At 43.2% G+C, this 15,050-nt stretch overlaps 1 protein-coding gene across 1 annotated transcript; it reads right to left on the bottom strand.

Annotated features, from left to right (window-relative positions):
* Nucleotides 1-13,171: 13,171 nt before the first annotated feature.
* Nucleotides 13,172-14,703, bottom strand: pou4f1 (POU class 4 homeobox 1). Its single transcript, XM_041936801.1, has 2 exons — nucleotides 14,581-14,703; nucleotides 13,172-14,155 (listed from the first exon to the last, which is right to left on the bottom strand). Exons 1-2 carry the CDS (start codon nucleotides 14,701-14,703, stop codon nucleotides 13,172-13,174), a joined length of 1,107 nt encoding a protein of 368 aa, XP_041792735.1.
* Between the last annotated feature and the right edge of the window lie 347 nt (nucleotides 14,704-15,050).

Genomic DNA, 15,050 nt, shown 5'->3' with positions numbered 1-15,050 from the left:
TAAAATAGGCCAGAGATCTGTTGCAGTCCAATCATGGCCATGAATAATGTGATCAGCAGAAAAATTGGAGTGAGCCTACTGAGGGAAAACTAACCTTGAAACTTACTGCATTATCGAACTGAAGCAGCCTGACAGACATGCTTTAGTGCAATATGTGGAATCCTTTGGAACTATCTGGGTATAATGATTAAATTGGAGCCTATATACATTAAAATTTTTATGGTTTTCTGAATAAACCATCACTGATCATGCAGTTTACACAACATATTTCTATATATGGATTCAGACATGGGTTTGCAACAACACGCATGCAGTAAAAAAAAAAAAAAAGAAAAAGAAAAAGAAAAAAAGTGAGGCAGCCATAATGCAGCCGGTGTGTGAAGGACTGGAGAGTCTTGCACAACAAAGAAAGTTCAGAGTCAGTATTGACTGCAAACGATAGGCAAACCCCCACGGGGATAAGGTGCACTTTCCAAAATGTAAATCAGGCCTTCCCTGAGACACACAGGCCTCTCCCTCCCCTGCTGCTCAGAAAGCTTTGCCATTCACCTTTAAACAGCAGAACAATAATCAATGGAGCATTATTAATGCTGAAATCATTCATGTGCACTCCTGTGTTACCCTGCTGAGCGTAAAGCCACTGAAGTCATGTAGCCCATACAGCGGATTGCATTATATGCATTGCGTCGTAGAAAAGCACACCTATCTTAGCCTCATATACTGACCTGAGATCTATATTTATCCAACGTTCATGACAGGAATTGTGTTAGCATCCACTAAAATCTCGATTTTTGTTTTTAATCACCCTGAGACCTTATTGTTAGCATAGATCATGAACTATTAACATAGAACAGATCCTCCTGAGGCCTTTGATACCTCCGACTCCTCTTCACTGCCTTCTTTCTCTACATTTCTCTTAATCCCTAAGGTTTTTGAGCACCGCTATCAAGAATCTCAGTCTTGAGACAGAAAAGAATCACATATGTACGCTTCAATCTTTAATAAGCCGTGTTTCCTCACCGTGTTACACACGAGCCCTTACTCCATCCCTCAAAGGCCGCGGTGTGAATTTTTCACAAACCGTGTCTCGGTTTCTTGTTCACGAGCTGTCTCAATACACAGAGGCCCATTCCTTTCCTGGAGTACAGCCCCACGTATTTATCGGACATTAGAAGAGTGCGAGTGGAGCGGCGGTGCTCGGCGAAGGGAAGAGGAAAGGAATGAGCGCTCTCCTTCATTACAGGGGCCAGATATAAATCAAACTAATTATGGAGCCACTACAGTATCGAACCCATGGAGAGGAAATGAAATGATCGGAGGCAGGTCGCAGCTCAACGCAGAGCGAGTTAATGAAAATATTAATTACCTGATGATATACTGGGAATGTGGAGTCCCCACCCCCCCCCCCCCCCACACACACACACATCTCTCTCCATCTCAAACCCCCTACCACAGAGAGCATTTGTTTTAATTGAGTAATAATAAGACTGGTACATTTGGCTGAGTCACTTGATTTGAATGGGTAATTGACCAATAAAGGCCCATGATAGCCAATTATAAAATCCAATGTAGCGCTAATTAGTTAGCAACTCTTAAGTGTCCTGGCTAACACCGAGAACATTACACGTCAGTGCAGCTGCTTGTTTTAAAAGTCATAAAATAAAAGCCAAGTGAGTTCCCTGGGTGAGTTTGATCCACGTGACGGATACTAAATTAGCTGCATCACTAACTCACACACACAAACACACACACACCCACACCCAACGTTATGGTGTAATTTGCTGTTAATATCAGATTTTGGCCCCAAGATCGATTTCCTCTGTGTTTTCATTCTGAATTATTCAGCGGTACACTTTATCTCCTCACCTTCCCCGCTCCCCAGTCTGCAGCCCCCCCCCTGCCATTCCATTTGTCACATTTGTCAATAAGTGGGTGAAATTTGGATCCTGACTGTGTGGGACAGGGTGACTTGTAGGGTGTAGATATGAGGGTGGGGTGACCCAGACAGATACTATTGCACAACAGTCAATCACTGTAATTAGAGGAGGTATCAACAGTAGTCTGGTCCGCTGAGGTTTGAGGTAAAGGATGTGTTGAAGTTCATGCTATTCTTAGGAGCCGCTCATTTGCTCTCCTGAATGAACGAGCGAGCTCTTCTTTAAACCTGTGCTGAAGATTCTTAAACACGTTCGTTCATTTACATCGTCCATTTGCTAACCAAAATGGCAAAAAAGTTAGTTCAGTGTATTTGTATGTAATATATTGCAATGTATTATTTCCCATCCTTTTCTGGCTTTCATGACCCCTCTAACACACAACTACCTCTGACCACTTGTCACAGTTTGTATATGTCTAGTTACGACCAGTTCAAGCATTATGTGATTCTTCCACATCACATTATTTTTTCTTCTTTCTCATCTTGTTAATCATGTTGTGCTCTGATTCATTCCGAAACTACTGATTTAATGTACAAATAGTCCACATTAGGGCTGCAACTACCGATTATTTTTGTTCTAGATTCATCCGGCCATTATTTTCTTGATCGATTAGTTGTTCGGTGTGTGAACTGTCAGAAAATGCCAAAGAAATGCTGCACAGTTTCCCAGAGTCCAAGGTGACGTCTCAAATGCCTTGTTTTCTCAAAACCCATTCAGTTTGTGATAACATAAAACAAAGAAAAGCATCACGTTAGAGGAGCGTGAGCAAGCCAATTCAGCCATTTTTGCCTGAAAAAATGGCTCAAAATAGTTTCAGGTAAATGATCCAATTAGAAACTAATAATGTCATTGTTGGGCGGATGTATTTGTTTTAGTACATTGGCTTATTTGTCTGGAACAATGATTGTTTGCAACACAAAAAAAGAATTTAATTGAACCAGAGTTATCCTACATCTGTCATCAATGGCCAGATGGTAAAAACACCCCACAAAAAATACCAGACGTTGCCAAACAACCTACATTTGTGACTTTGTACCTTTTTCCAAGGTGGACGTTAGGAGGGCAAACTGATCATTCACATTGTTAATTATTTGAGATAATTTCCACCTATTCATTAATAAACAGGCTAGTAATTGCCAAAATGACACCGAAGCCGTGCTCTGACTTGCACAGATGCGTCGATGTGCTTAAAACTCAAACACAATTACTCATCTCAATTTGTCAAGCTGGATGAGGTGACACATTCGCTCCGCTACCTCTGGCACGCGGGGAGTCAGTGAATGAATTTTACATAGTTTGCTGCGTTCCTGCTTTCAGACTGACAGGCTAATCAGTACTTTGCCAGAGTCGACTCCAGCTCCACCTGTCAAAGCTAACATTCTTCTGCGGGCCGGATGAAATCCCCCGAGTAATAAAGCGCAGAGCCGATTTCACACCACGTGACCTGCGAGGTGTGAAGTCAGGCCGCTGAGGACATAACAATCAATGTCAGAACATGTGGTTTTGATGAAATTTGTCAGAAAAGGCTGGAACTTAAGGTGGGATCCTGCAGGCACTCGATGGGTGTCTCTTGGGCGTGATCATGATTAATACAGAATGTTTTCTGAGTGATATAACAGTGATGGAAGGCAGCAGCAGCAAGGGGGTATTGGCTGTAGCGGAGACCGTCCTGGTAACTGAGAAGTCACGGATCTTGGTGAAGTGCCCTTGAGGAAAACATTAAACTTTTACCTGCTCGCTTTTATTCTGTTAAACTCCGCTGAAGATGGTCTCACTTTATGCTGCGCAGCAGAGGACGGGAGGAGACATGAACACCACCCAACGGCGCGGCTCTTGTCATCTTTATTGTGTGTTGGCTGGTTGACTGGTGACACTCAGGTTGAGGTGCTGATCTAACAACTGTGTCAACTGAGTCGGAAATTCCAGTAAGGGGATCTAGAGGATGATATTCCAGTCTGAGTAACAAGAGGCTAATAAGATCACAGAGAGACGATCAATGGCCAGTAAGCTGAGCTCTCTTTTTGTCTCCCTCTCCCTCGCGCTCTCAGACACTTGTTTCCGTCTTGCTGTTGAACGCTGTCTGATTTTGCATAGGTCCCATAAACATCCTCCACAATTCCCTGAACATGCCGCAGATGCTTTAGCCCTGCTTCTAGAATTCTGGCAGAAATACATACAATAAAAAGACTTGGTGTTAGGATGTGGGAATGTGCATGTTTGCACTTGTGAGGACCCAATGTGAGCTGAGAGCACCTCTAACATGAAGACATTTTTTCTGGATCCTCACTTTGACTAAGTTCAGTCATTTTGGTGTGATGTCTCACATCTGCAGCTTTGGACACATGGATGTAGGGTCAGTAGGCATCACCATGAAGCTCAGGGCCAGGGTGAGGTTTGAGGATTTAGAGCTGAAACCAGTCCATTATTCAGTTAGTCGAAAATTGCCAAGTACCTCCTTCTTCCTGCTTCTCTATCGTGAGGATTTTCTATTTCTCTCTCTTTTATATAATTGCAAACTGAATATTTTTGGGTTTGCGACTGTTGATTGGATAAAACGAGATATCTGAAAACGTCATCTTGGGCTCTGGGAGCAGTGTCATTTGCAACTTGCCATTTTCTGACATTTTATAGACTGAACAACTAATTGAACATGAACAACTAATAGATGAATCAAGAAAAAAATTGGCAGACTGATCAGTAATGAAAATGATAGTTTGTTGCAACCTCACTTCTATACATTCAGGAAAAAAGAAAAGTTTACGTGTGTGTGTGCGTGTGTGTGTGCGTGTGTGTGTGTGTGTGCGCGTGTGTGTGTTTACAAGCAGGATGGGGAAACAAAACTGTGATTTGTTTTGCGTCATGGGAGCAAAAAATCAAATTGCTATCAATCATCCAATTACACTTCTGTTGTCTTGCTAAATGAGCCACGGGACTTTGATGCTGCACAGCCCAGTGTAGTTATTAGAGGCAACGAGGGAGACTGAGAAGTGACAAGCACATATGCTGCTAGTACTACTGCTGTTGTACAACTATTTGAATTGACACTGACATTCAAGGGTATAACTATTCAATATTGTGTGTGTGTGTGTGTGTGTGTGTGTGTGTCTGTGTGTGTGCGTGTGTGTGTGCGTGTGTGTGTGTGTGTGTGTGTGTGTGTGTGTGTTGGACTGCATCAACATTTGTTCGCCTGCATGCTTCTCAGCCCGAGTTCAGCAAATGAGTTGAACCAACCTTCCTGGGCACTCGCTCCTCTCTACTCCAAGAACTCATGAAATATTTAACGTGCCTCACAGTAACCTCTCTCTCTCTCTCTCTCTCTCTCTTGCGCGCGCTCTCTCTCTCTCTCTCTCTCACTCTCTCTTTCAGTCTCTCTCTCTGTCTCTCTCTTCTCTCTCTCCCTCTCTCTCTCTCTCCCCCCCTCTCTTCTCTCTCTCCCTCTCTCTCTCTCTCTTCTCTCTCTCCCTCCCTCTCTCTCTCTCTCTCTCTCCCTCTCTCTCTCTCTCTTCTCTCTCTCCCTCTCTCTCTCTCTCTTCTCTCTCCCCCCTCTCTCTCTCTCTTCTCTCTCTCCCCCTCTCTCTCTCTCTCCCTCTCCCTCTCATCCTCTTTCACAGTTTTCTTTCTGCCATTCTGGTTGATAGTCACGGGATGGAAACATTAATGTCCACTTAAGCACTGCTAGATTTTTACAGTCCAAGTGATATCCCACCCCCTGCCAACATACACACAACCCCCCACACACACACATATACAGTATATATGCACACACTTGGTGAACTTTCGCTCCACTGCGCTATATTATTTCGTGGATGATTTCAATCCTATTTCATTGTATTCAGGCAGGGTGTGTATAGAGGTAGCTGGATACAAATTTGACACCCGGCCGATCGGCAGCTGCCGGCTGTTTAATCAACAGTGATGAATATTTGATGGCGTGGCGGCGGGCAAACGGTGGCCGACACTCTCCTCATTATCGAAGTCCATGTGTACAGAGGAAGATATTCAATATCTAGCGATGGGGGACTGGCCTCTCTCAGCCGCATGAAATGCCCCCACAGCTCCTGAACGAAAAACTAGATGTTATATATGTGGTGCTAGAAAAATGTTTCATTTATGGAGAAGCGGTGGAGAGACAAAATAATTTACTTCAGTCAAGTAAGCAATAACAGAGAATACAGGCCTACTGTAATTTAGAAGACGTAGACTCAATATTTAGCATTTAGAATTTGAATAAATTTTAAAAACCTAGCAGTAAAGGTGAAACCTGGGTGTATTCCAGTCTATTCCAGTAAGATTTAGCTTGTTTCTAAAAAGTATAATAATGTCTTCTAAAGTGTGCACTGGAGTAAATTAACAAATCTTAACAAAAAGCTTGGTTAACCCAAAAAGTGTAGGGAAGTACTTTAACACGTTGTAGCACCAAAGCTTTAAGGAACACCATTTTCTCTGTAGATTAACAAAACAAATCACCTCGTTTTTCGAACTTCAGAATAAACTCAAAGTCAGTCCGACTGCAGTGAGAAGAAAAACTTTCAGGGTTGCACCGGGTAGTGCTGTAGAGTGAGGGAGTATGCTGTTCAGTACCAAGGTCAGCGGCAAAGAGCAGTACTGGGGCCTTAAGAGTTTCTTCTGCTGTAATCCGTCTGGATATGCAGTATTTCATTAGCACCGTGTGTTTTTTCTCAGTGTTTGGCAAAGCTGAACATCCCAGCACAGGAACAGGAGCGGAACTACCTGTGCTTCGTATAAAAAGAGTAGGGTTCAGCCTCAACTGTGAGGCGCATGTCAGTCGCAAACAATTTATGAATGCTGTTACAATTTGGTGGCACTGAAGCACATAATGACAGCTGAGAAGCCAACACCAGCTGTTCAACCTAGAGCATGAACAAAGAGCTGAAGAATAACATGTTTCTGCTTTAGGAAGTAAACAGCAGTGGGAATGGGCAGCTAGCAGCCTGTTAGCTCATCTCTGGTTCGTCTCTGTTCTCGAGCGTGCACTTGCGGCCTAAGACAATGAGGCTCAACTGTCCAGCATTTGTTTGTTGACTTTGTTTCATAAAAGCAACTTTAATAATGAAATAAAGCGATCATGATGTATCATAATAATGATCGCAAAAGATTCTCTTTTTCTAGCTCACGTGCAATTGCATTCGTAACTTGAATTTTAGTTGCTTTTGCTTGAATTTACACTGCTGTTTATGTGGAATCTCCTTATATGGTGTTGTCTCGCTTCTTGTTTCCGGTGGCGTGCCCCTCTCCTCACCGCATGCCTCCTGTCTGCAGCACGTGTGGGTAATGACGACAGGGAAATGGGTTCAATACAAGGGTTCAAGGAGCACTCTGCCCGAGGCCATGACGGCTCTTAAGAGACAGGGATTGGGAAATAAATGACATTTAGGTAGTAAGGCAGATTTAGCATGAAGTGACATTTAGGTGGCAATACCTATTTTTCTTTTTTTTTCCCTTTTTTTTTGAATGAGGTGAAACATCTGACGAACGAGCGCAGACATTGACGAGTGTTTTGATGTTTTAATGCTGCACTTTATCAGTATGGATGTCAAACGTTTGGTCAATGGAGGGTTGAAACATTAGTCGTCTTTTGTTTTGAGGATTTCCATCAATAGTTTTCACACCAACTGCACTGACAGATTAGGAAGATTAAATTAAGTAGCCTAATCCTTAAAATAAACTGATCATTGAGGCGTTAAAACTGCTAAATGTAGCAGCTGTACACCTCTTTTACAGTACAGACTGATGCTTGTTTTATTTTTGCGAACTGCAAAGCAGACAAATGCAGATGTTGCAATAACCTGAGCTAAATGCAAAAAGGTTTAGGTATATCAAAGACGAGCATCTGGCAGCATCAACATCAGCAAACATCACAGAGCATCACATCTACTTCAGGGCTCTGCACTCATATTAAGAGTCACATATTTTGCTCCAGTCAAACTCAACAGCAGGTCATTTCCCTCGTTAGACGTTCTCACCGGTTGAAGCTGCTTAATCGGTTAAATCAACCATTGCAGTGAAAACGGCTGCTTGTAGCTGTGGTTGGCACATGAATGGTGACTGATGACACATAAAGAGCAGCTCCAGTGAGGGAAAGTGTTTAAGTCTTGCACAGTGATCAAAAGAGATGGCTGTTTGAAAGCCTCAGATGTGTGTGTTCGCTTGTTTCAGTGTAATTCAGATTGGACTCTGGTAAACACGGAAGAGTGGGAAAAAATGGTTGAAGTGACCAGACGATAAGATTTGAAGTTTCCTGCAATGCTCTGGATCATTGAACCAGGACAGCTGAAGTAGAGTGAACAGCTTTATGGAGGGTTTTGATATCACAACTTTAAAGTGGCACGCTACAGTCAGTGTACTATCTACTGTATTTAAAATGTCACTTTGCCATTCTACAGACTTCAGATGTTCAGATAATTTGGATTATAGTGTACTCTAATTAATGCAGCTATCATGGGAGAGAGGGGGGGGGGGGAGTCAATAGACATTAAGGACCATACACTCCTGAGTCACAGCAAACTTATAACTCTTGATGGTGGGAATGAGCTTAGTCTCTTTTAATTATCCTAATTTTAAAATGGCACATAGGGCCATTCCAGCCTTCACCATCTGTTTTTAAAAATCTATTGGAAATATTTTAATGGTCACGTTTTTCTTAAAAAACTTTTGGTGTCCTCCAGCTCTAGTTTTTTGTTAACAAAAGCTATAATAAAAGCGTGTGTGCTGGCAGACTTTCATCTGTTTGTTGTGTGTGTGTGTGCGTGTGCGTGTGTGTGTGTGTGTGTGTGTGTGTTTCACATAAATAGGAATCTAAATTGTGCTTTTTTTTTATATGCGACTACCCGCATATCCGGGAAGCATACATACCCATTTTTTATCTGTCACTAGCTACATGACAAGAGGTCAGCCCCTCAAGATCAAATATTTTTCTTACTAAATGACGGATTTATTAGACAAATAAGTTGTTCGTCTGACTCTGAACCCTCTGTGATTGAAATATACCCCTGTGTCAACAGCGTCGCCTCTCAAACCGGGTCCCGGGCGATGGAGGGCTGCCACAGCGGATTACTGAGCAAATATAAGTGGGAAATGAGTGCAGATCTGGGGGATCTACCCATCCACATCCCCGGTTTGACATTTCCGTCCAAAGGCCAACCTTCCTGCGCATTGTTAGATCAACGGAGCCCTCGATGGGAGCTCCTTTTTTTTGTTTTAAGATACTGCAGAGGGGGAACAATGTCAAAAACAAGAACAAGAGCGAGGCGCACGACAGTCCAGAAACAACTGAACCAGCGCAGAACGTGTGCGCTCTGCGTCTCTTTTTTACTTTAGCTTGTCGTGTTGTAATTATAATGATCTAATCCATCTTAACCTGGCCGCCTAACAGCTGCGATTAGGGTAGGCCCACTCCCTTCCGCTCAGAGCTATAGTAAAAAGTCGCGCGCTCGTAAATCTAAGCGCACGCGTTACCGTAACGTGTGGTGAAATCATTATTTGGCGACGTGGTGTCAGAGACTCTCTCATCTCGTCTGTCAGGAATCCAATTTCCTTTTATTTACATCCACGGTATAGATTAATTACTCCCCCGACTAGTAGCCTGGAGGAATTAAGTTATGAGATCCTTTGGAAGGCCCCGTGATTAATCCATCGCGGCCTATGCAAAAATACGAAGGAGGAAGGAGAGGAGGCTATGAATGCTGCTGCGATAAGATCACAAACATCGTTACATAATAATAATAATAATAATAATAATAATAATAATAATAATAATAATAATAATAATAATAATAATTCAGATTACAACGAATTGTACCGTTTATTGGTTGAACGTGATCAGTTTGGAATTTAACGTCGCTCCTACTTAGACGGGACACCCAAAGCATCATGGGATGGGACAGGAGGAGGCGGGGGAGGCGGGCTCCATCAGGCCCAGGCTAAAACGGTACATGAGCAGCCGATGCTGCGGCCCGCTATTGATAGAGCTTTAAGGGTTATGATATCGGCGAAGTTCCTGATGAAATATCCCCCTGATTAATAGGGGACTCTGTCGTAACGGGCTGACATATGGTAGGCGAGGCAGCTGGGGACGGTACCTCAGGCATCCCCTACAGCCATTAACATATTAGAGGCTATTGTGCAGGCAGACCGTCCGACTTCATCCGCAGCCCTTGTGTGGAGAGACAGCACCCCAGAGCTGTTTGATATAGGCTTTCAATAATGCATCACTCTTCAGTTCGCCAGCGGAGCTGTTCGTGGTGCTGAAATTATTGCCATGTGGCGCGTGTGGTTCCGCGCGTGGACTGTGTTCAGTGCCGGCGGTGTTGTGTTTCTCTCGGTAGGCTGTGCTAGATGACGAAACTTTGAACTCATAAGACAGAAATAAAAGAAAGATAGATAGATAGATAGATAGATAGATAGATAGATAGATAGATAGATAGATAGATAGATAGATAGATAGATAGATAGAAAAACGTCGAAAAGTCCGAATTTATTAAGAATTTGCGATGTTAATGAACTAAATCTAATTATCTTTTTTTTTTACACTTTCTAACTAATAATCTTTACGCTTTCAACGTTTGGCTTCATTTCCTACAAGCTTGAAATAAAAAAGCGATTGAGTCGAGAGTGGAGAGACAACACACGAAGTATGGCGATGACCTACAAGTTACTATGAAATAATAATAAAAAAAAAACAGTCGTTAACAAGCAGACTTTGGGATGTAAATGTGCTGCGCCTGCGTGGATCCACGCTAAACATGGAGCACAGCCTGTGAAACAAATAAGGGTTGTTGGTCATCATCAACAACAACAACAAAAATCCAACCAAAAGCGGTTTACTCACGTTAAAGCATCGCTCACGCTTCTGTCCATGTAGCCAAAAGCTAAAGAAAAGCAATAAGGAGCAGCTTTCTGTGCTGTTCAGCAGCCGCTTCCTCCATCCGCCTGCTCCCCCCTCAAACCCCCGATAGCTGTCGAAAAATATTGCATTTTATATCAGCAAATCGCGATTAATATTGCATTACCCTGCATTTAAAGATTCTTTTTTTTATCAATGCAGCGGGAAGTGAAGCTCACCAAAAATACACATAAATATATATCTGGAAGTAGTGACTGGAAGTATTTGGAGGAGGTTGGAGGTCATGCAGTGGTCATTTAAAATACATAAATCAACTTTTCTCTCTCTCTCTATCCATCTATCTATCTATCTATCTATCTATCTATCTCTCGCTCGCTCTCTCTTTCTTTAATGCTGCTGCTGAGTTATTGTGACTCTGCTGTGAAACTTCATTAAATGTTGATTGTTGGGGTCTGCTTCAACGCAACAAAAGGCGGTGACTTTGTCTTAGTGAAGGATTCCAGACATGCGAATCAATGTCTCATTTAACAGCCTGTTCCCTTGTAATTAAGCTGATTATATGTGCAAACATTCAAATGCATGGAAAACTAAAAGCACAAAAATAACGTATTTGAATCTCTGATAATAGTGATTAGATCAATTAACTTGTTCTGTTGTACCATTTAAAAAATGTACATTCCTTAACTTTTCTCAAACACTTGAGTGAAGGCATTATTTTTATTTAATTTTTTTTACGTGTTTTTATATTTTTACTTTATTTTTTTAATTTCAAAAATGGCACAAAAATGCATTTAAAGGTAAAAAAAAAACATTTAAAAGTGCGACAAAGGCCTTTTTAATCTCTTTAACTTTGTTGTTGTTACGTTTGCATCAAAGCTTCATGTTTCCAAATTAGAGAAATTTGCTTAACCATAAATTAGACAAAGTTTGAACACAAACAAGCATTGTTTCGATTATTAACGTTTTATCTCGGTGGCAGAAATGCAGGAGAGAAAAAAAAAGTTATTTAAAAAATAACGTAAATAATAAATTGTTGCCACAATAAGACGTCGAACCATGACACCAACACTTACATTAAAACCTTAATAATTATTGTCAGAGTAGGCCCAATCATAAGCAGAAAAACAGGCTTTTCTTTCTTCAATTTATTAGAAGATTGCTGGAACACACCTCCCTGTTGGATTTGGCTTACAGGATGAATAGTACCAATGAAAGTAAGAGGACAACAGAGGAGAGTGGAGAAGTTGTGAGAGGGGGAAGGAGACAGTGGGACATTTTTCCATGATGCACATGTCGCCGCAGTTTTGTAAACATACTTGTGCACAAAGTAAAATATTACTTACACAACGTTTCCGTAACAATTAACACGACAAACAACGTGGTGATCTTCATGTGAAAACAGGCATTTAACAGTGACTTACACCATCCACAAAGTAAGGTCTATCAGTAGACAGCTCTACTGTACGCAGTGATTCTTTTTCCAATGCATAGAGTGTTTGCACTGCAAACTGAAACACGTTCAAGAAAACTTCGTTTTTAAAGCAAACAAACAAACAAAGGCTCTCGTGCTCTCTGGATCTGTTTGAATTGGTTGATGCCAATGGTGTCGATAGACCCTATATTTCTTTCCATAACACAGGAGCTCACCTCTGATAAGTGACAAAGTGATGTCTGTATATACAAAACCATTTCGACATAACCGATCCGTAAACCTAAAGGGTCTTTTGTGCAAATTCAAAATAAATATACTGTATCTCTAGATGTGACAGCCCATAGAGGCTAAATTACCGCCCAAGAATTAGGATTTCATGCAGGCCTACTTTTTTTTTTCTCTCGTTAGCCATAAAAGTTTGCAACTGAATTTGTGTTTGTAGCAGCCTCCAAATAAGAGTAAATGAACAGATGAATAAATGAACGGATTCATGAATTATTCTATACCAACAACGACAAAAAAAAAAAAAAAAAAAAATCGAAAAAGCGAAAACACAGTTCAACAATCAATGAGGTAATTCGTAAATGGCTATACTTCAAATAATAGGCCTATTCGGAGAAAATAACTCGCTATAGTATCAAGCAAATTACCTCTTTCCACGAGTTTTAAAAGGCAATGTCGACGTCGCTAAACTTTCCCCTCGAAACAACTGAGCGAAATTTGTGTAATCTGTTATTTGCATACTTCACATTCACCGATAACGTGAAAATAAACAAGATATATGAAGCCTCATAAAATGGGTATCTAAAGCCCGTTGTGCACCAACGTGTAAAATCGCTGGAGACAAAAGACTGAAAATGGTGTCTTAGTGTCCCTTGGTCCCCAAATTCAGTCACACAACTTTTTTTTTTTCTTTTTCTTTTTTCTTTTCCTCGCCCATCAGTGAGTGGCCGAAAATTTCAACCTCTTCTGCTTCTGTCTTTGGTTACAAAACCACACTCGCACCACATTTTTTTTCAGGTCCAACTTCTCAGCTATAGCTGCTATTTTCTCGGACGACGGCCGAGGCTGCACGGCGAAGTACGCCTCCAAAGACCTCTTTTCCGGGGCCGCTATCGAGGTCCTCTTGCGTTTCTTCTCACCTCCGTTGAAAATGTCAGGTTTGCTCATTTTCTCCCTCTGGGCCCCCTCGGCCTCCTCCAGCCAGGCCTGGAGAATAGGTTTGAGCGCAATCATGTTGTTGTGGGACAGAGTTAACGACTCGAATCGACAAATTGTACTTTGGCTCAGTGATCCCACGCCGGGGATTTTGAGATTAGCCAGAGCGCTGCCCACGTCCGCCTGGGTCACCCCCAGCTTGATCCTCCGCTGCTTGAAGCGCTCCGCGAAAGCCTCCAGCTCCCTTGGGTCTGTGTCCGAGTCATTGATGGAGGGGAGTCCGGTGTTTGTGAGCCCTGGGCCCCCTTGACCCCCTCCGTGATGGCCCGGTAAGAGCCCGTGGTGGGTGAGAGGCGAGTTCATGCTCATAGCCTGGTGGGAGAGGTGACCCAAGCCGTGCATGTGAGAGTGCGGGTGGGAGGAGGTGGAGATGAGCCCTCCGCCGCCACCTCCGCCGCCCCCGCCACCTCCTCCACCGGTCCCGTCGTGCGCACTGGACATCAGAGCGAGGGACGGTGAGCTGATATGGTCCATAATGTCCGGGGGCTCCAGGTTCTGGTGGTGGTGGTGGTGATGGTGATGGTGATGGTGGGCCAGTGGAACAGTGGATGTCGACGAGCATGGTACGGTGCTCATCGTGTGGTAGGTGGCGTCGGGCTTGAACGGGTGCGTCTTGCCCTGGGACACGGCGATGTCCACGGCCGCCAACGCCTCAGCCCGGGCCAGCAGGGTCTCATCCAGGCTCGCAAATATGTTGCTCTGCAGCTGCAAGGGCGGAAATTAAAAGGGGAGAGGAGGGGAGAATGAAAGGGTGCGGAATGGATAAGAAAAGGGGAAAGACACGGAGAAGAAAGAGAAAGGAAAACGTCAAAAAAGAAAAAAACATAAATGTAACATATCTGTCAGTCGGGACTTCTGGCGACACATCACACCGCCGGAGTATTCCTTCAGAAGCGGCAAGTCATAAAAATTAATACAAAAACAGCAAAGCCAGCCTTTGCGTGAGCATGCTTTCAAAAAGAACACTCGTGGAGTGATTGCCGTGGAATACATGAAAAAAACATTAAGTGCGCGTCTTGGCTGAATGTGCCTTGGAGCACCCCTTGTTATTACGCACAGACAGCGTTCAGCGCGACATGCAGCCGAGGCACGAAAAAGGACAAAGTCGAAGTTTTTGGGGGATAATTTACCTGTGGAGTTTGTAGACAGGCTCTCCTTATAGCTTCCGAGCTGGAATGCAGGGTGGTGTACTTGTGCTCGGGTAAAGAGGGATGCATGGCGAAGTGCGGCTGTTTGCTGTTCATGGACATCATCTTGGCGAGCTTCTCCAATTAAAGTGCACGGGAAGAAGGGGGTGAAGCGGCTACGAGAGCTGGAAAATAGTCATAGATACACAGTGATCCTTTGCCTATCCGGTAATGATGCAGTGTAGTTCGCTGCGTAGTGCGCCGAGTGCAGCCTTGAGCCCGGAGATCACAGAGATGCCTGCAGTCTCTCAGACGCACTTATCTGTCTACTGTTTCCCACTGCTGGGGATGAGAGAGGCTCTTACACCTGAGCGCCTCAGATCTCGTCAAGCCCATGCTCGGCTGCTCTCGCGAGACATAAAATGCCAGAACAGTGAACAGGCTGACAGATAAAAACTGCTCACAGGGCAGGC

Source organism: Chelmon rostratus, chromosome 1 (genome assembly GCF_017976325.1).
Source record: "Chelmon rostratus isolate fCheRos1 chromosome 1, fCheRos1.pri, whole genome shotgun sequence".
Classification (NCBI taxonomy): domain Eukaryota; kingdom Metazoa; phylum Chordata; class Actinopteri; order Chaetodontiformes; family Chaetodontidae; genus Chelmon; species Chelmon rostratus.
The sequence above is the reverse complement of the archived record's forward strand: the minus strand, read 5'-3'. Positions and strand labels throughout refer to the sequence as shown.

Excerpts from the sequence above, each read along its gene's own strand:
- pou4f1 (XM_041936801.1), bottom strand. The coding sequence starts at position 14,703 with ATGATGTCCATGAACAGCAAACAGCCGCACTTCGCCATGCATCCCTCT. Across the intron at positions 14,156-14,580 it reads CCTGTCTACAAACTCCACAG|CTGCAGAGCAACATATTTGC; the intron begins GTAAATTATCCC and ends CCGCCCTTGCAG.